General features: G+C 35.0%; 3 protein-coding genes across 7 annotated transcripts; 1 reads left to right on the top strand and 2 right to left on the bottom strand.

Annotated features, from left to right (window-relative positions):
• The first annotated feature begins 626 nt into the window (after positions 1–626).
• Positions 627–3,200, top strand: Pbp49 (proximal sequence element A Pbp49). The gene is made up of 6 exons (XM_086917222.1): positions 627–776; positions 1,110–1,347; positions 1,431–1,617; positions 1,678–1,950; positions 2,024–2,268; positions 2,366–3,200. The coding sequence occupies exons 2-6, from the start codon at positions 1,157–1,159 to the stop codon at positions 2,634–2,636; spliced, it is 1,167 nt and encodes a 388-aa protein (XP_086773348.1). The 5' UTR covers positions 627–776; positions 1,110–1,156; the 3' UTR covers positions 2,637–3,200.
• LOC100864214 (Transmembrane O-mannosyltransferase targeting cadherins 4) lies at positions 2,652–6,022 on the bottom strand. Of its 5 annotated transcripts, none has more exons than XM_086917218.1 (10): positions 5,477–5,992; positions 5,179–5,404; positions 4,920–5,103; positions 4,664–4,843; positions 4,120–4,580; positions 3,660–4,040; positions 3,491–3,601; positions 3,249–3,390; positions 3,060–3,174; positions 2,652–2,992 (listed from the first exon to the last, which is right to left on the bottom strand). In XM_086917218.1, exons 1-10 carry the CDS (start codon positions 5,505–5,507, stop codon positions 2,673–2,675), a joined length of 2,151 nt encoding a protein of 716 aa, XP_086773344.1. In that variant the 5' UTR covers positions 5,508–5,992; the 3' UTR covers positions 2,652–2,672. The 5 variants fall into 5 exon arrangements, with proteins under 5 accessions (XP_086773344.1, XP_031775688.1, XP_086773345.1 ...); XM_031919828.2 differs by having other exon boundaries at positions 3,491–3,598; XM_086917219.1 differs by having other exon boundaries at positions 5,179–5,343; positions 5,477–5,969.
• Positions 6,023–9,744: 3,722 nt separating this feature from the next.
• Positions 9,745–20,885, bottom strand: LOC100864098 (uncharacterized). Its single transcript, XM_003698495.4, is given in 12 exon segments — positions 9,745–10,528; positions 11,541–11,623; positions 11,760–11,933; positions 12,021–12,147; positions 12,223–12,397; positions 12,481–12,724; positions 13,162–13,339; positions 13,521–13,627; positions 13,809–13,938; positions 14,033–14,127; positions 18,571–19,561; positions 19,563–20,885. Coding segments are annotated over 12 exon segments (3,696 nt in total). The 5' UTR covers positions 20,741–20,885; the 3' UTR covers positions 9,745–10,314.
• Positions 20,886–20,899: the final 14 nt, after the last annotated feature.

Genomic DNA, 20,899 nt, shown 5'->3' with positions numbered 1-20,899 from the left:
GTGCCAGTATTCTGCTGCGCACGCTCGACCAAACACGGTCAACAATCACGGTGGAACTAGGAGGGAAAGTTAGCCACGCTTAAGAGGCGGAGTCACATTCACACGGACCATTGGCGAGAGCAGTGCACCGTGAGCAACTCTGGTTTACGCCTCTTCATTGTATATTCTAGTGTCAAGCGTTTATTATCTTATTCTATTTTCCACGTATAGACTCGAAACATACTTATTTACATACACATACTCTTTTGATTATATTATATTTCTTTCTTACTCGTGAATTATAGAATCTTTTTTGATTAGATGTATTATCAGATCAGAATTATAATTATGATGAAAAATTAAAATATACTCTTGAAATATAGTAACTTTATTTATTCGTATCATGAATTTTTAATTCATTAAATTCATTAAAATTATAATTTTCGTAATCAAATGATATCAAAAGATATAAAAAATATAAAAAAATAATTTCGTAAAATAAATTCTAATTCAAAAATCTCTGTGAATAATACTTACTGTTCTACTTTATATTGTGGTGACATCTATACTTGGTTCAATGAAACATATTCTTCTATATCGAAAATTACGATATATCGATTGTATATACGTTCTTTAAACTATGAAAATTTGGTTGCCTTTAGTCGTAAGAGAATCAATCGAAGTGGTGTTTGTTTAAGGTTAAGTTTTGTAAAAAAAAAAAAAAAATTAATATCAGCAATCAAATATAAATATAAATATTTTATATTAATATAATTCATTAATAAATATAAGTTAAGGTACTAAATTATTTCAATAAAAAAATATAATAATGTAATAATATAATATTATAAATATTGAAAGATACTGTACTTGTAAAATGATCCAAACATAATCTAAACATTAAAAAGAATAGTGAAATTCTTAAGTTTTTATTTTATATATTATTGATTATATATAATTATTTTGAGTAATAAAAATTTTATTAATAAAATGCATGAAAATTCATATTTTAAAATATAAATATAATTTGGATATTGAAAATAGTAATGTTTATTTTTCTTTGACATTATATATGTCACTTTCTATAATGATTTTAAATAATCTCACATAAATTTTAATAAATATATTAGGAGAGAATTATATATTAAGAAAAAAGATATTTCTCTAATTTATTATAATGGATGATGTATATAGACTTTATAATAAGACTGCATCACCAAAAGTAGATATAAAAGAATATTTTGATAATTATAAAAAACTAGTAGCTGATTATTTTATATCTATGAAAAAAGATAAAGATAATTTTATGTCAATGATGGGAGTTGAACTTGCAGAAGAAGAATTATCTATGTTAACAAATTATTGCAGGTTTTCTATCATTTTTAAATTTAAATTTTTTTAAATTATTCTGTAATTTAAAAAAATTTCTAACATTAAAGATTTATTTTTAGCATTGATAATTTAACAGTGGAAGGAGAAGCTCCAAAATTAGCCAATATTAGAAAAATGAGGAAAAAAGATATATTCGATGCTCAAGAACCAGAAGATGTAGAGTTACAAACAATTCAAAAACTAAGACAAAGATTAAAACAACAAACTAAACGACTTCAATATAAATACCAAAGTGAATTATTTATAGTAAGTATTTAATTTAAAATGAAAAGATTATATATTTCATATATAATTTTTATTTTTTAGAATCATACCAAAAAGGAAGGAACATATGAAACATGTGCTGTTCCTGGCCAGGATATTCTTGTCTTTGTTAGAATATATCATCCTTTTGCACAAAAAGCAAGAAATGCACCAAGAAAAGAATGTGGGTCATTACGTAGATTAAATAATGTTATAGCTGTTCTAGGCTCCCAAACACTTGCTCAATTAAGAGATAAAATATCTTGCATTGCTGATTACAGTATTTCTAAAGAATGTAGTGAGAATTTGGATAATGCAGTAGGACCTATGGCAAAAGTAACTTATTTTATATTTAATACATTAATTGTTTCTATATATTTATAATTTAAAATATTTTTTATTATATTAGGAGTATTACAAATCAGGATTCTTTTTTATCGAAGACACTTTTTATAATGATATGAGATGTCCAACAAATATTGATTACAGTGCAGTAATTATTGATTGGGCACAAAGAAGACCAAGATTAGGACCTTTCAAAATTGCTACAATGGAAGATTGTAGAATAGATTCATTATGCTTGAGATTTGGTTTTCCATGGGTATATAAGCATCAAGGTGGTTGTGAACATTTAATTGTGTTTAGTGATGCTAGGTAATTTAAGCATTATATATAAACTATTTTTTTTTAAATAAAATTACTTATTTTTACATAAGGTATTTTTACGTTATTTTTTTATTATCACTTATAGGTTGATTAACTGCAATGATGAATTGGCAATATCTGCATATCCACAAATAGTCAGATTAAGACCTATGTCTTCCAAATTTTGCATGATATGTGGTGTATACAATGCACAATGGATTACTATGAAACATGAAAGAATACCACATAATCCTTGTTATTTCTGTGATAGCTGTTTTAAGTCTTACAATTATATTGATGGTAAAAAAGTAGGGAATTTCGAAGCATACGCATATCCACGGAATATTGAAGCCGTAAAAGGAAAAATAGATATATGAATGTATCAAATTCTATTTTTTATATTAAAAAATAAGTTACTTTATTGAAGATTTCAGAGAATATAATTTTCTCAAATTTTCATTTGCATTATTTAGTTTTGGTTTAATTTCTAATGCTCTTTTGTACATATTTTCTGCTTCATCAAATTTATTCCATCTGTGATATAATACACCTAGATTCGTATAAAACATTGCATCTTTAGGATTTCTTGATATTGCATTTTTAAAATATACTTCAGCCTCTACAAAATTTCCTACTTTTCCTAATATATTTGCAATATTAAAATAAATAGATGCGTCATTTGGTAAATATTGTAAAGCTTGATTTGCTATTTTAAGTGCATCTTCACGCATACCTATAAAAAGATATTTATTTATATATAAAATATATAATATTAAAATGGAAATAATTTTTTAATATACCTAAATCATCAAGAAGTAATATCATATTGGTCCATGCTCTCCTATGTGTATTTCTTTGCTTAATAGCAGAATCCCAAGCTTTTAATGCTTTATCATAATTTTTCTGTTCTAAATACTACAAATATATTTATTTAGAAATTATGTACATTTTTTTTTTTAAATTTAAGTTATTATCCTTTTATTACTAACCAACACACCCAAATTATAAAGACAATCAGGATATTTGTTTCTATGAGTCAAAGCAGTTAAATAACTTTTCTCCGATTCTTCGTATCTTTTTAATGCTGACAAAACAATACCTAAGTTCATCCAAGCAGTGGCAAAATCTTCCCTAAAAATTTACAACTTGTAATTCTAAATAGAAAAATTCTGACAGAAGTAAAATTTTTCATTACTCAGAATTTTAAATAATTAGATATAATAAAACTTACTGCAATTCAATAGCTCGTTTAAACAATATCTCTGCTTCTAAATATTTTTCTTGATCTTTAAGTAAATTTCCGAGATTGTTCATAGCTTGAGCATATGTAGGATTTAATCTACTTAATAGATATAAAAATCATTATTTTGCTCTAGATTTTATTTCTATAAAGTTATTACCTTAAAGCTTCCTGATATTCATATTGTGCTAATATAGAATTTCCAGCATCAGCAGCATTTTTTGCAATATTATAATGCACTTTTGCATTTAATGGACATACATGTAATGCTGATTGAAATAATGTGGTTTCAGTTCTCCATTGGTCACTTCTTATCCATGATTTCACAAAAAATAATGAAATTAAAGTTATATATGTTAACAATAAATATTGCATAGGAATATGATTGCAAAGTTTTTGTAATCCTATAATAAGTAAAAGACAATAACCAGCAGAAGGAATGTATAATGTTCTTTCTGCTAAAACGAAACCAACATTAAAAAAAATATTACTAGCTGGTAGAAATGGAATAATAAGCATTGTCAGTCCCATAATTAAATATCTGTAATGCAAAAAGAGATGATTTTCTTACATTACTTTATCATTTCATAAATTTATGAAATATACCTTAAAATAATTACCTTAAAAATTTGTCCTGATAAGAATTAAAACTATATATAAACATTGCACTAAGTATTAGCCAGAATAAAAGAACAAAAATTATTCTTTTATCATTAGAATTAATTAAAGGTATACAGCCCATCGACCAATCAAAACACAGCCACTCAGGACATATTAATAACCATATATTCAAACAATAAATATAACTATAATTTAACATTCGTAGAAATATATTGGGCATAAATGATGCTGGATTATCTACAGGTTGAAAAATTGGGGCTTTAAATCCCATTATACTGAATCTTAAGATTATAAGTATTAAACCAGATGTAAAAAGTATAAAAAGTCTAATTAACAATTTTTGCTTCTGTTTAATAAAAGTTTTTACTTGTTCATAAGAAGGTTTTGATATTATGAATAAAATTATATTATATGGAAATATTTTGTTCACTATTATAATATCATATACACAACAAATTCCCTAAAAAAAAGAAAAATATATAATTTTATATACATAATTAATAATACATTTTCATATTTACTTAATAAAAAATTATTTTATACCACTGCAGTAATTCCTGTTTCTTTGCACAACATTGCAGTTGCAATAAATATGATACAACTAAACATACTGAGCCATCTGTATAATAATCTTCTTGCATAGATTGAATAGTAATAACATATAATAGATATCCACATAAATATAGCACATAATAATTCTGCCCGGCCTACAATACCTGAAACCTATGTATTTATTTAAATTAAAGGAATAAAAGTGATTTTTTACTTTAAATAAATAAATGCAATTAAAATTACATACAGCTTCTGTGTGCACTGGATGAACAGCAAACAATGCAGTAGCATAAAATGCAGTTCTTTTTTCTTTCGAGTCTAAAAGTATATTAAATACTGGTAACAATAACATGGAAACAATAGCATGAAGTATTATATTTACTATATGAAAATCTTGAGCTATCATACTTTCACGAAGCCAAAAATGCAATCTATAAACAATTTGTTTAAAAGGAAAAGGATATTTAAACATATATTTTTTCTATTTAAAAAAAAAAGAAATATACCTAAAAGATAAAATTGTAAGTGGTCTATATGATTTATGACTTTGCTTATGGGTCAGTTTTGTACCCCAAAAATCATTTTTAAATATGTCTACTAAAGGAGTAGTTTGTATATCTTCATTATGTACAATAGCTTCAGAATCATCAAATACAAATTTACCATTGTAACTATTAATAAAACATAGAGATAATACAGCAATTATAATTAAAGAAAATAATGATGAAACTTCTGTAATAATAGAAATATTAATGATAATTAATATATAAATAAATATGATATCAAAAGAATATTTTAATTCACCTGGTAATTTAGAATTCGTTTTTAATAACATTTTTTCTATCCAATCATAGAATGTATATACTTTTTTATATATATATTTTACAATATAACTTTTGTCATAAATAAAATAGAAGCACAATTGTAATACAATATAATTAAGTTGAATTTTAAAATTTAGAAAAGAGCATTAAAATTGAATATCTTTTTATATGATTTTATAGATTTTGATATGCAATTTTAAATAATTAAAGTTTATTTAATTGTTGAAATTCAATAACGCGAAAATTATTTTATATTTTAAAATTAAATCATAATTGTTATTTTTTAATTCTAGAAGATTGAAAAAAATACAGTATCTGCGCTGATATTATCATTTTGATGTACGTTATAATATTAAATGAGATATTCTGTATAAAATAAATGTATATAAAAAATGCATATGAAAATAAAATATATATATATAACAATTCGTATATGATATATGGAAACACAAAGAATAGAGAAGGACAGAGATAGAGTAAAAATATGGAAATCAGCGCCATCTCTAGAGTGCCGCAGATTAAACACAAATTAAACAAAGAAAGAAAATATTAAAAAAGGATAGAGAGATTAGTATTTAGCCACTAGTGCCATCTTTTCGAAAAATGTTCAAACTTGTCATATTGTTATCGACAGCAAAAATAAACTAATGGCGCCATCTCTTAAAAAATTTTTGAATTTTTATTATTGGTACATCTCTAAAAAGTTCAAAGTTTTTTAAAGAGATGGCGCCACTAATCAAAGGCTAATAAGAAGTTTACTTTATTATCAGTAACAATGTACGACAAGTTTGAGCACTTTTCGAAGAGATGGCGCTACAGGTTAAGTACTAATCTTTTATCTTTTTCTAAATATTTGTTTTCCTTGTTTATATTGTGTTTAATTTGCGGCACTCTAGAGATGGCGCTGATTTTCATATTTTTACACTATCTCCATCCTTCTCTTAATATTTATTCTCCTTGTCTATACTTGCTCTGCAATTTCTATATTCAAGAATTAATACTGATATCTGATTATTGGTTAATCTATTGATTAAAAATTAAAAATTAACAAAGTCTATTGAATCCAATTTTTATATATCGTATCTATATACATTTAATATATATTCACTTTTTTTATATTTAAATATCACGTATATATTTTATGTACATATTCATACATCATGGATAATATATTATTTTACATGTATATAAATATTTTTATATGAATTTATATATCAGTGCTTCTATTTTATTTATGACAAAAGTTATACCGTATAATTTATAAATATAATAATTTATATTCTTCGATTGGATAATTTGAGTAAAAAATGTTATTAAAAAAGGAAAGAAAATAAAAACTCTATTCAAGATAGTTTTTACCATTCATTTTTATTAACTTGCAAAATTACCTTAATTGTCTACTCATGCACAGATAAAATATATAAATAAAAATATAGGGTAAATAGTAACGTGAGTTTAATTATCGAGACTGTCTAAGCTCGCGTTTGCGAAATTAAACCATAAATTCGATTTTTTCATGAAAAAAAAGGATATATAATAACCGTTCCTTTTTCTTTCTTCGAAAAAAATACGAAATCATGGAGAGACGGCGCTCGATTTAAGAAATCACGTAACAGATTTCTAGAACAGTGATAAACCTATCATAAATATAACAATCGAAAACATGGCCAAATGCAATGACGAATAACATAATCAGACGTCTCTCTCGTCTAATTTTCATTCAATAGAAATTCGATGCGCATTACATTGTCACAACGAAATTTTACCAAGTGATATGCACATATACATACATATACATATATGTATATATATATATTAAAAAAATTATAAGCTATATAAAAGATATATATTGTAAGTGTTAATAGTTACATCTTTGGACAGTCAACAAAAGCGATCATTCGCAAAAAAACCATTCTCTTAATGCGATAACGCAATGGAGAAATTAAATAACTTTAAACATCAATCTTTTATTTGGAAAGCTCTATTAAAAATTAATTAAATTAAATAACTTTAAACATCAACCTTTCATTTGGAGAGTTTTATTTATAATCATTTCTTGAATTTATTTGCATTCTTAAAAATACAATTGAAAGTTTTGAATCTTCTTTTTCATTAAAAATAACCTGTCTTTTTTAATCATAAAATATCGAATGATATTAACTTAATAGGTAAATTACCAAATAAAAGGTTATTTATCCTTAAAAAATATTGCGACGAAATTCACGAATTCGATTTTGCAACAGATTTTCCTATCGAATAACTATTTCATTATCATTTTATTCATTTCTTTTTGCTAATCGTGAAAATTCATCGACGTAAAGGAACAATATTTTATAATATTGAAACATGATAAATACGAATTTTTGATTAGACAGTTTAAAAAGCGGTTCTCAAAAACAGCTAATTATTAATAATCAACTGAACAAATACGATATTAACATCAATAAGAATAATTTAACTATATTTTAAAAATATCGATCTCAGCATTATCTCTTTTAATGCAAATATTTAAGTATAGAACATTCAATCATTCCATGCGATTTTCGATATGTATTTATTATCATTGAATTATTTATGAATTTATTTTGGTAAATTCTCTAGAATTTCTCCAAGCTTAATATTGAAAGTGATTATTTGTAGTATGGTCCAGGATTAAATATCCTTTACGACAAAGAATTTTTCACCAATGCAATTTACATTGTTTGCAATTTAACACTGTTTAATTAACAAATAACACGAAATAGATCTAAAATTAACTCGCCATCTCACACGTGGTCTTCATTATGTGAATTATAGCACACATTTCGACTAGAGTATATTATTTTATATATATACGTCGTTAAAATAAATCTCGAAGACGAAATTAATATATACATTCCAGCAGTCTTGGCGGCTCAAGCGGATTCTCGTAAATCAATTGTACCCTATACTTCTCGGAGTACTTTCATTTTTATCAATTAAAAATAACAATATACCAGTCGTATAATTATTATTTAATGAAACAACAAGTCGTAGAATTCACGCAGAAATAAAATCTGATGAGCAATTAATATAACAGTAACAATTAAAACGTATGTAAGAGATGATTAAAAATAAGAGGGTACAACTTCTGATCTTCAATGTTGTAACTTAGATTAAGTCGAACCGCGTTTTAAGAGTCCTTTGCTGTGGCAGTAGACACTTTCAACAAAATCTCACCACACGCTCTTCAATAATCGTCTAGAAACGCATACGTTCTTCATGGTGTTTTCCCAACAAAAAGGAATCTAAAAATAGAATCTCCTTGCATTTATCATCGGAGATTTACATACTTTAAACCATAATTTCTTAATAACAAGTTAAAAATTACGTAAAATCTCGATCAAAGTAATTAAAAAGAAAAAAAAAAAAGAGGAAGAAGAAAAACAATGATATTCAGAATGCATCATTTTGAGGAGAACACTATAAAGCTTAACTTATAAAAAATTATGTCCACTCGTCCAACACTTAAAGGGAAATTTCACAAAATCCCTTTGAATCTCGAAACAAATGTCACTTAGTTGGAAAGGACGACGTTTCATCATTTCATAGCAGCATCTGCGTTCACAGTTTCTTTGTTTCTTCATTTTCCTTTGTACCTTCGTGTCGAAGATAATGGAACACGTCTCATCTTTGGCTTGTTTTCATCATTTGAAGTAAGAAATTACCTGCAAACACGTGGAAAAGAAACAGCAATCATAGATCATAGTCTGCAATGTTCGAAAAACAGGATACACCCCACTTTATGGATTTTATAACGGATCGAATTAGAAGAATACTTTACTGATACAATCTCACTCGATCCTTTGAATGTTTCTTGCGTGCAATATTTTGCGTACAGTGTAACACTATGACTTACAAGATGATTACATAGGGTAATAACACCCCTTACTCGCAAATCCAACGATTATGAACCTTTTGACACGCAATTTCCATTTGTTGCAGCCTCGAAATTTTCTTTTAGAGAAACGTGTTCTTACAAACAATTTAATTTTTTCTTTTTCTTTTCTTTCTTTCTTTCTTTCTTTTTTTTTCTTTTTTTTTTTTTAGACTAAAAAATAACTTCTTTTGAATTAAAAGAAAATAATTTGTCAAAATAATTAAACTGATGATTGAATTTTTTTTTAATTTCTAGAACTATTTTTAATCGATTTTCTTATAAATGGCTGCAGCAATTGAAAGACTCGCATTTTTTTCAAGTGATTTTCTCGCATTAAGTAAAAATAAGGATTCGTGATTTACTGTCTATTTACAATGTGAAGTACACAATATCATGTATATCATAGAGAGATTGAACAATGACGCTTGCTTATCACACATCGTCGTGCCGTGGCCTGAATCTTCTTCTCGACTATTATTCATAGCTACGGATCGATTCGGTGATATCAAAGCTTCTTTGCTTCAAAGAGGATCGTATGATACTTTCCTTTTGTTATTTTTTTTTTTTAGCTCAAACAATTAAAAATTGTTTAATATTTAAAAAAAAACATCCAAAGTTTTATTTCATCGGTATCTTTTTGAAGTAATAAATTCTAAATATAAGATAGAATATTAAAATCAATTATTCTTGAATGTTTTTGTATTTTAAAGAAGTTACTCAGACTAAATCACCGAATGGATTCGTATTGAATAATTCGCCGAGAATTATTTTATCATAATATACGACTGTTCACAAAAAGATTACACGACACTCTTACTATATAGAAAACAACTACGCGTTTAAACTACTAAATTCCGTCTAGAGATAATTTCCCTCTTTCTTTGCTTTCTCTTTCCGAATAACGTTCAACTTTCCCTTATTCAATTATCACTCTCAGCATAATCGTCGCTATCACCATTGTCATAATATTGGTTCTTCGATTGCTGGTGAATAGAGTCCAATGGATTAATTGTAGATATATCATCAGAATATCCTTTAAACTGGATATCTGTGCCTTGAACCATGTCCACGGATTCACCATCCAGGATCTCCAAGTTTGGAGAAAACGCATCCTCCGATATGGAATCGTTTGGCCTGAGGAAAAAAATATATATATTTTTTTCTTTTTGCGTTAAATAAAATTTTTATTTTTCATAGATCAAAAATGATATGTAAATTATAGAGGGTCCACAATAGAGGGTCTACAATATTCTACAATATAACGTAAGATTCAATTAGTTGATTAAAAACGATGCAAATTATGATCATATTTTAGTAAAAGCGAAAACAATAATCCTAAAAAGCAATAAATTTAAAAAAAATTCCGAATATTTGAAATTAAAAACTTCAATTCTTGCTGTTGGTTTATAAATATATAAGGAGCATTTTGTGTTTATGAATGTTTTTTTTTTTTTTCGAGCAGCGACTTGTCATAGTAAAAATTTATAATTTTTAACGATCAACTTGAGCAATTTAAAATTTAAATGATATGTTGACGACACGAAAAATAAAATAAAAAAAAAAAAAAAGAGATGGAACAAAAAAACAAGCAGTTAGCCGACTTTCTAATTAATAAATTATGCATACACGGGCATCGTGCATAACTATATCATGCAATTCTGGTTTCATTTACTTACTGAGCTGTAGATGATGGTTACATTTCATCATCACACAGCCTGCAACAAAACGCATAGATCGTACCATTACGGTCATAGTACAAGGTGAAATTGTTAGATCAGCGGGGCATACTGTCTATCTAATGACAACGCATGCCGCAATTCGAAAGCTATAACTTCCGTTTCATATCTCGAAATAGCGAAATAGAACTTTCTTTCTTTCGAAATAAAACGAATTCATCTATAATTGTTTTGCATAATAATATCCAATATTTTTTAATTTTCTTATCCTTATTTTTCAAAAGTAATCCCCGATTGATTGTATATAAAATAAATATTTTATCTCGATTTACTAAGTATTAAACAATGATTAATACATTGATGCGTGACATATATATCAACGTTAATAAGTGATAGTGAGAACAATATTCATATACTGATTATATGGCATGAACCATGTGCAATATAAATTGCGTGAAATCAATACTTACATTTGCTCGTTTTGCTCGTTACCACTCTCTTCGGTGACCAACAATTCGTACTCCTCTGCTGCGAATCGGTCCCAATCTGACAGCTGTTACAAATGAAATAAAAAAAAAAAAAAAAAAAACGTAACGATAACGGATATCAGTAAAATACTCAACTAACAACAACTGTTCTTCCTGCTAAATTGAATTTACTTGTTTCTAATAATTTCTAAAGCTCTTTACCTCGTGGCCATCAGGGTCATGTTCTCTGGCAGATGCGAAGGGATCTCTCTGCTCGTGATCCAGGTACTTTTCGAGGTTGAAGAACGTGTCAAAGAAGATTGAGGTCATTTTACACTTTTTCAAGTCGCTTAGAGATATTTTTCCTGATTTTTCCGGTTTGATCATATCTAACATCTATACAAAGTCATGTGAAAACATACTTATAAAATAGAGGAAACAATAGAATGAATATATAAATATTTAATTTCTAACTCGACTTGCCTGACAAAGGCAATCCTCGAAAGGCAAGGTTTCCAATCCAATCGCCTCCATACGATGCAATTGCTCTTCGTAAAAATATTCCAATTCGTACATCGACAAATATCCATCACCATCGAGATCCATGCACCTATATATATTGATCATCCGAAATGAAACATACGTAATTGTCCACCCGATATATGTAATCTTAGACACATTATACCTGAACCAATATTCAATAGCGGTCGGGTGATTTTTATCCTCCTCGCTTAACAAGAACCAGACAAATTCCGTGTAACTCATTTTATCCTGGGACTGTTGAACGCCGTTTCCGCTTTTCACGCCACCTCTGGTCACTGCGCCGCTGAATATTCTCGCGATCATACGTTTGGAAAGAGCTAAGAACACAACTCGAGTTGAAAATGAATTTCCTGGTAAACGAAATTTACAGAGAATATTAAGCAAAGTGTTTGTTTCTTACCGTGATCGTTATGCTTTGTGAGATCTGTCTTGTCGATGAAGAGATCGTGATCGCGATCGAGCTCCCAGAACTTGCAGTAGATCACATAGAAATGCTCATAGCTGAAGTAAGCTGTTACTTGATTGATGTCTTCCTCGTGCTCGAGGATCGCGATCACCGAGAGCAGATTGCTTCTCCGCAACTCGGCCACGGAAATTCTTCCGCTCCAGCTTCGATTCACGCAGTAAAATATCCTAGCGATCACCTGGACAAAACGAAGATATATCAAAAGATCGATCAACCAAGAACTTTAAATATAACACTTCATCGTGTTAACCGTTTCCTCAATATTGAATGTACAAATCTACAATCCGTGTAAATACAGAAGCCAGTTTAGCTGAGAAAAAGAACGGAAGAATTCCACTGTTAATAAGTGGTCAATATCCAATCGTAAAAATGATAAAATACTCGTCGATTCGTTAAGATGATTTTCCAACGAGCGAGAAGATAATTGCTCGAGGCGAGCACGATCGCGTTGAATAATTCAAGACGATTCACGTCTTGCGTAAATCGTATGGTCCATTCTCTGTGGAATCTTTTTTCTTTTTCTCTCTCTCTCTCTCTCTCTCTCTCTCCCTCTCTACCTCCTTGTCTTGAAAACGAGAGAAATATCCAGCAAATATTTATCGCGCGAATACGAACCGTGTGTACGTAGCGTGAATGGAACTCAGTAGCCTCTTTGAGAAAAGTTAAACCGGGATGGGTCTCGACTACGTCTTGCACCAGGGGGATCAAATCCTCCGGCAGTATATTGTTCCTCTGGCCCCGGGTTGTGATTCGAATAAACTTGCTCGCCGCGTCGTGGTGGGTGTTCGATATTCTGCAAACAGTCAACCCCACAATATAATCGTTAAACTATAATGGAAGAAATAAAGAAGAAATTGAGAATTAAAATTAGAAACGTCCGCTGCTCGAATATCCTGATTTATTCGCGTACGAACAATCGAAGAGAAAGAACGCGAATTCGAAGAATTCGAAGTTACAAGCTTTTCTTTGCTTACTCTTCTTTCCAAAAATCAAGGAACGCGTTCATCTCAACGTAGCCGGTCTGATCTCCGCCAGCCGCGAGGAAAAGCGGCACTTTCCAATAGAGCGGCAAGTCGCATGCCTGCAAGACAAATCATACGCCTTTGTATATTACAGCTATGTGTCCCACCAACGAATGGAAACGAGTTAAAGTTACGAGTTTCCCACGTGAAACCGTTGCCCACGCGAGAGAATAATCGAACGGTCAAGATCAAATCTTGGACCACCATTGCCAATCTTGGAGGAAAAAAATATATTTGTACCTTCGTTATAGCGTGAAATTGGGCTCGAGACGCACGATGGCCGGGAAGAGCTTGAAAAGCAGCGGTGATCCTCGCGATGGTTGCCTCCACTTGCGATAACGGCAAAGGTTTTCCTCCGGGAAAGTAAAATCTGCAAATGGACCGATAGATATTTCGCGTTTATCGCTCGTTTGCTCGATCAATCGAACAGTGTTGTATCGTATACGGTTTGGATCAACGTTTACCGTGGTATGTGAACGTTTCTGTTCGCTTTCACGTGCCTCTGGAGTGTCGTGTGCGGTGGCAAGCTCTTTTGCTGTGTCTTGTCTTTCGCGTACGTCTAGAACCAACAAGCATCGTTCCAGGGAAACTGATTGGATCCGTGGCAAAAATGGCAAAATCGCAACCACGAATCGTTTCTCCGTCCAACGGGTACTGATTTCGTGGGAAACGTACTGTGTGCTTGCAATTTTGCACCACTCGAGTCGGGCATGATAATTAATTATCCGCGAACGAAATTGCAATTTATACAAGTTATAATTATGGTAAACAGAAATACTCGTAAAAATAAATTCTTGAAAGGTGTTGCGGAGGAAAAGTTTTATTTATTTCCTCTGTGTTTAATTCCTCTCGTTACATAAGTTCGTTTTATCGCGTTACAAACAAAGGACACCGGCGAGCCACGATCCTGATCTCATTATATTGTTCGTGCTTCCGGTTACGAGAGATCGATGAGGTTCTCAAAGGTGGCTAATCGATCGCCTCGACGAGCAGTATAGGAATAATTTTACGCTTCTTCGAAAGCACCGTTCGGTTCGAAGCGAAGGTATTGGCGCACCAAGGACGCGACATCCTGTTACGCGACGCCAAGGATCCGAAGAATGCAAAGAGGTCGGCCAACGCGGCTAATGCATCGCCTCGCCCATGTGACTATGATTACATCACGAGCCACTTCTACGCGTTGTTGTTTCCAACATCATGGTCACGGGACGAGGAGAGGATGTTTCCACGTGCTGAGTGTTCAACGATCCATCTTTTTCTTTTTCTTCAACGAAGGAAGAACGAAGAAAATTTGTAAAAGCGTCGTATTTTTTTTTTTTTTTTTTATTTAACCACGAAGAAATCGGGAAGAAAAGGTGTCAATGATCGCCAGAAATAAGGGAAAGGCTAACGACAGCAACGGTAATAATAGACGAGAGAAAAAAAATACTGTAGGTAATAAAAATAGAGCGGTAGAGCTTCTTCGATGAAATCCGTTTAAGAAAAGATCGATAATGCATGCCGTTCAGCGCGGTAAAAATAAGACAACGTCCACTCGAATAACCAAACGATAATCGTCGATATCCTCGGCTCGAATAAATCTAACGTGAAAAATACGATTGCTCGATGAAATTTAACGAGAGAAAAAAGTAAAATAGGAAGAAAAGAGCTAACAATTGCTACGATATACGCGTATACACGTACGAATCGAGTAGGTTTGCGATCATCAAGGTGCGAATCGTCGTGAAATGCCGGAACAGATCACGTTTACCTCCCGTGACATTGGGATAGATTAGGCAAAATGATCGAAACAATTATTACGGCCTCGTGTTTGGCACGGTCCACTGCGTGACACGCGGGATACCGTCAATCAACGTTCCAATCGACATAGCGAATTCGACTGCGCCTCTCGATCGAGCCCTTCGAGCTCTGCCAACCGGCCAAGGACCGTTCCGATACCAAATACTTGACCTTCGACCGCCGTTCGATCGAACCTTCGGTATTTTCATTCAATTTTATTTTCCACTTTGAAAACTACCTTCGTGGTAGCTCCGTTCATTCGAAGGGGGACGCTAAATTTCGTAAACATATTTTAAATTAATTGGACCCGTGATGGAAGTGGCATTTCGTCGAGCACCCGATTCAATGTTCTTGCGGGGGTTGAAGGGAAGCGTGGAGATGCGGCAGAAAGCGAATCTAATTCATCGATTGGATCCATCGAGACCTCTGGAGTAATACGCACAATAGTTTGTTTTACGCTTTTAACGTTTAAAATATGCGGAAAAAAAAAAATATTCATGAATATTTATACGGGGGGAAAAAAACTCCATGAATATTTAAATTTAAATGTAAATATTTACGTTTGAACTTTTCGAACTTGAATATTTGAATTTTAAACTCGATACCTGTACATCGTTCAAGAACATCGAATACTAGATCGTTTCCTTCCTGGTTCCTATTATTCTAACGACTCTTACGTAGCCGGTCGCGGATTAACTTTCCTGGCCGGGGGACCGCTTTTCAGCCATAAGCGGCGTTACACTCGGCTTCAAGGCGACTGTCGACGGCCTTTTAAAATCTAGCGCTCATATCCAATAAGGAGCTGGCACAATGAGTCAGTCGCAGATATTCGATTTCTCGCCGTTCGAACTTTTTTTCCTATTTTCCTCTCGCCATTCCGCCACCTCGAGATCTCACGCCCGTGTCTCTTCGCGTTTTTCCATACGTGGATATATAGACGCAACACCGCGCGCGTCTTTTCCAATAAGAATTTTTTAATTATACCTGGAACGTTGCCTGACCGCACGATCGACGCCTCGATCCGTTCTTCTCAACCCGTATCGTTAATCCCTCACGGTGATTCCGAACGAAATCACGGCAATTCTACGGCAACTATATCCCCGAAATACCGTCGTTTGCTCGTTAATCACCAAAACGCACGGGGCATGGACCACCCTGAACGAATAAACAACACCGACGCGTAATATCACGAGCCTCGAGTATTATTTAACCAACGACGATAAGCTGGCCCCGGGAGCTGGCCATTTCCACTTATGGCCATGGTGGTCCACTTTATTTCTCTCCTCGAGGTCGAATAACATTTAATCGTAACGAAAACCGAGCACATGACTCAGCTGCGACCAAACAAACGAGACACGCCGCGTTTCTACTCCACGTCGATTAAATTAATCGAGCCCTCTCCTCCGCGCCTTCTCTCCTTCCAGATCTTGTCCATTTTTCTCTCGCCCTCTCTTTCAACGATTAAAATTGATGGGAACAGAGCGGTTCGCCGAGAGGGACTCGCGTGCAGTGGCAAGGATAAGAAAATAATCTGACGTTGGTCAACAAACGCCATCGATTTCTGGATCTACGTCGGTTTTCACGTTAGTTGCTTTTTTCTCCTTCTTCTTTTTTTCTTCCTTTCTTTTCCAAACAGACGAATTTCGTTGAACGTTCCCTTACGCGTATTGACGATGCACCGCGCGAGTGCAGAGTCAGAAATCGCTACAGCCTCTCCGCTACCCGTTGCATCCATAAATATCTACGTGTTTCTCACTTATTCCACGCACGCTGGAATTCGAGGAATCTTATTGTTTCCATTCGTCCGTATCGTTCGTTGCAACCGAATCGGGCGAGAGATTGGTATCAACTTTCTAGGAATCGGCTCGATAATTATCTCGAGTTAATCTCGAAAAACCAATTTCATTTTCTAAATAGATGGGAAGGAATGTCTTTGAGCGAATCCAAGGTTGATATCAGAGCATAGTGAGAACGTAATAACCGTTTAACAACAATGGAATAGCCAAGCCCCTCGGGCCACGTGCATTGTTCCACCGCTCAGCACCGCCATATTGGAGAACCCGTGGCCTATCAACGGTATATAGATCAAGATTGATTACCGAAAGGGAATTCGTTTAGATTAAGATCGGTGATTTGTTATCGAGAGATTAAATTAAATTAGGAGAAAGGGGGGGAAAAAATGGTCGATGAGAATTACCGGAGAGATTAAAGGATCGGGACGATCGATGGACACGCTCGAAACAATTATACCTATGTTCGACTAGGAAAAGCCAGGGCGATAACAATTTTTGGCAGGCAACCGTGCCAGGTATAATCCTCCTTTTTCTGGCCCTGATCCAGACCAGCTTTGTAACTCCCGAGAACTATTCTTTCTTAATCGTTCGATCGATTTAAATTCGCGTTTCTTACTAACTTTCGAATGACGCGTCTTCCGAGAAGACGTTGTTTCGATAATAAGAAAGATATTTATTTTAGAGGAATCGTGTAAAAGTAATAATGTGATGATGTTGATAATCGCGAGGTCTTTGATACCTCAACACTGTTTATATCTTTACAGCATAATTTCACGTATGTTTCGATTCATTGACATCGTGTAAACGGGTTCAGAAATGAAAAAAAAAGAAAAAAAAAAATCGAAGTGCAAACTGCACAAGCTTCGATAACGAAGAAGAATAGAAGAAGAGGAGCTCGCGGATAAAGGCATGCAGAAACGACCTCTACGCGAAGAGATCTTGAACTCGTTTCGAGACAAAAGTGCAGGAGTCGACCGGTCGAACATCCTCCCAGGGAAGGAGGAATTTGGACGCCGACCAAAACGCCCGATATAAGCCACCCAGAGTGGCGAGAACATACGAGAGAAGACACGTCTTCCCGATCGTCGTGCAAGCTCTTCGAGGTCTCGACAGTCTCGTCCGGCCGAATTAGGCATCTCTTCCAGGAAAACGTGGCTCGTCTTTCGCAGGATTTTCTTTATGCATCCACGTGTAAATCAATATATAATTGCACGATCTTGTAAAATTTTCGAACTCTTCTCGATTTTTTAAACGGACCTCTTCTAAATCTTCCTCCGCTTCCGTATCCGTGGATCGATTTTGTATTTTCTCTTTTTTTCTTTTTTTTTTTGTGTAGCGAAAAACATCTCTCTAACGTTAAGTATTCGAAAATGTAAGACAAAAGTTAAGAATGAAACGATAATTGTGGGTCGTGGTAAGCGTCGATTTACCTGAGCCTTGTTTTGAACCTCGTGTCCGGTTCTCCAAGTGTTGATGGCCGGTTGTCGTGGCCCTCGTTTGTCGAGCAAAAGCTCGCTCGGGCACTTCTCGAAGATCAATACGCGTTCAGCGACGGATCCCCTGGTTAAAAACGGTCTGATAGGATTGTTCCCGGTTCCAGTTGCGGCTGCAGCTCTAATATGCTGCTTCTGTTGCGTGGTCAATTCCGGATGAGGTACTTGTTCGATTCTTGGCCTGGGTGAATTGATTCTAGGCCCCCATCTAGACGTGACAGGATCCTTCTCCTCTTTATTCGCTTCCTTGTCCTTCTGTATCTCCGTCTCGAATTTAGACCTCGTGGTCGACACTAACTGCTCCGTAGAATTGAAACTGTTGTTGTTGTTCGTCCTCTGCTCCTCCAACCTCTGTTGAGTCGGAGGATTTTGCTGAGCCGCTCTGTATCTGACTTTCGCGTAATCCACCACCGACATGTTGGACAGATCATCCTTGCTCAGAGATTTCGCGTCCGACGTTGCACCAGCGTTGCTTCCCGGTGTCGTGGACGTCACGTTGTTCACCATAGTGGCGGAAGTGGGGACCAGGCCGCTTCCATGATGATTGTGACCGATGATTATCGGTTTAACGGGCTCCACCTTCGGTTTCTCCCTCTTGATCGCGGGTTTCTGACGAGTCAAAGGCACCGTCCTCTCCACGGGCTCCTCACTGATCACCGACCCCGTCTTCAAAGCGTTTATCAGTCTTTCCTCCTCGCGTGCAACCTCGTCCAGGTACGCGCTCGAATTAGAACCGCTGTTCCTCTTTTGTTCCTCCTTGTTCGGCAACGATTTGCTTTCCTGTTGAGGCGATCTACAAGGATCCGTTATTCTCTTATTGTCGTTCAACTTGTTCTTCAGGGGCCAAGTGGTCAAACCTGAATTCGTCGAGGAATCGTCGAGATTGGGAGAGGCGATCACCGTACTCGTTGGCCTCTTTTGCTGCACCGATCTTCGAAGGGGTGATATCCGCGGGAAAAGTAGTCTCTATAGTTTCCAAAAACACTTCCCGATGATGCGCGCCGGGAGTTTTCGGGGAAACCTGAGGCTTCACTATCTGCGAAGGTTTGTTCGTGAACGGAGAGGTCGGGGACAACAGAATAGTTGCTTGCTTCGCCTTTCCTTGACCTCCGCCAACCGCGTTACTGCTCTTCAACGGTGAGGTCTGCGGTTGCTGTTGTTGCTGCATCGAGTTCTTCTCGAACTTCTCTAGCGCGAACTGTATCGACGAGGGTAGAGTCTTTGACGGCGACCTCTGCCTCGACGCGGCTAACCTGGCTTTGTCCTCCACCACGAAATTGTTCACCAGCTTCTCCAAATTTCCGTTATCGAGATTCGGCGTTTGGCTCAGTATATCGACAGCCGGTGTACCGCTCGTTGGCGAACTCTTCCCAGTATTGTTCGCGGTGTTCGACGCGGAACTCGGCGTGAGAGCAGTTCCGAACTTGTCCGCTGCCGTGGCATTGCTGTGACAGTTCAATATCTCGGTCGGAGCTAACCCACGGCTCTTCCAAGTCTGATAGATGGCCTCCGCGTGGTCGCTGATCTGTTTCGCGATCGCCGCGATGTCCTCGTCACCGGACGTCGAGGTGTCCGTCGGAAATTTCTGTCGCAGATCGTGCTTCGCGGTTGCCGCCATGCTTGGGCAACGCTCCCGCTGTGTCTGCCGCTGCTGACGCAGCTGAGGATGGTGCTCAAGCAAGAAGCTCGCGGCACGTCTGCTCAACTCGGTCGAGTGGTCCAAGATGAGCTCGGCGAGCCGTGGATCGCTTCCCAGGGGGACCACGTTCACGGGGATCGCGTACCCGAAGTGGATCGCCTGACAATCGATCTGGTCGCGGCCGGATCGGGACTCGTTCACCAAACAGGCGTTTAGATCGGGACAGTGGACGGCCCGACTGGGCCGAGGATCGACGGTCACGGGTACGAAGAGGTCGCGTCGGGTCGCGCAGACCCGGCGCTCGATCGTCTCGATCTCTGCCGCCAGCTGTCGGCCACCGATACCGCCCCCAGAACACCTCGCCGTTTCCGTTCCGAGCCTCGATGACGATGAGGACGAGGGTGACGATGACGAGGATGACACCGTTCTCGATGGTTCCGTGATTACCAAGTCTGTTGCTGCTGGCATATCTCAGGCCAGCTGGCCTAAGAATCTCGTTCTCCACGGGCACGACGGAAGTCGCGCCGCTGACCACGCGATCCTCGCTCCCTCTGCGTGTCCCCCCATCCTCCAATTCCTTTTTATTATTATTCCTCCTCTTTCTTTCTTTTTTTTTTTTTTCGAATC

This window comes from Apis florea, unplaced genomic scaffold, assembly GCF_048593485.1.
Source record: "Apis florea isolate Af1SG1 unplaced genomic scaffold, ASM4859348v1 contig_3813_pilon, whole genome shotgun sequence".
Lineage (NCBI taxonomy): Eukaryota > Metazoa > Arthropoda > Insecta > Hymenoptera > Apidae > Apis > Apis florea.
Note: the sequence above shows the minus strand (reverse complement) of the source record. Positions and strands in the feature narration are given on the sequence as shown.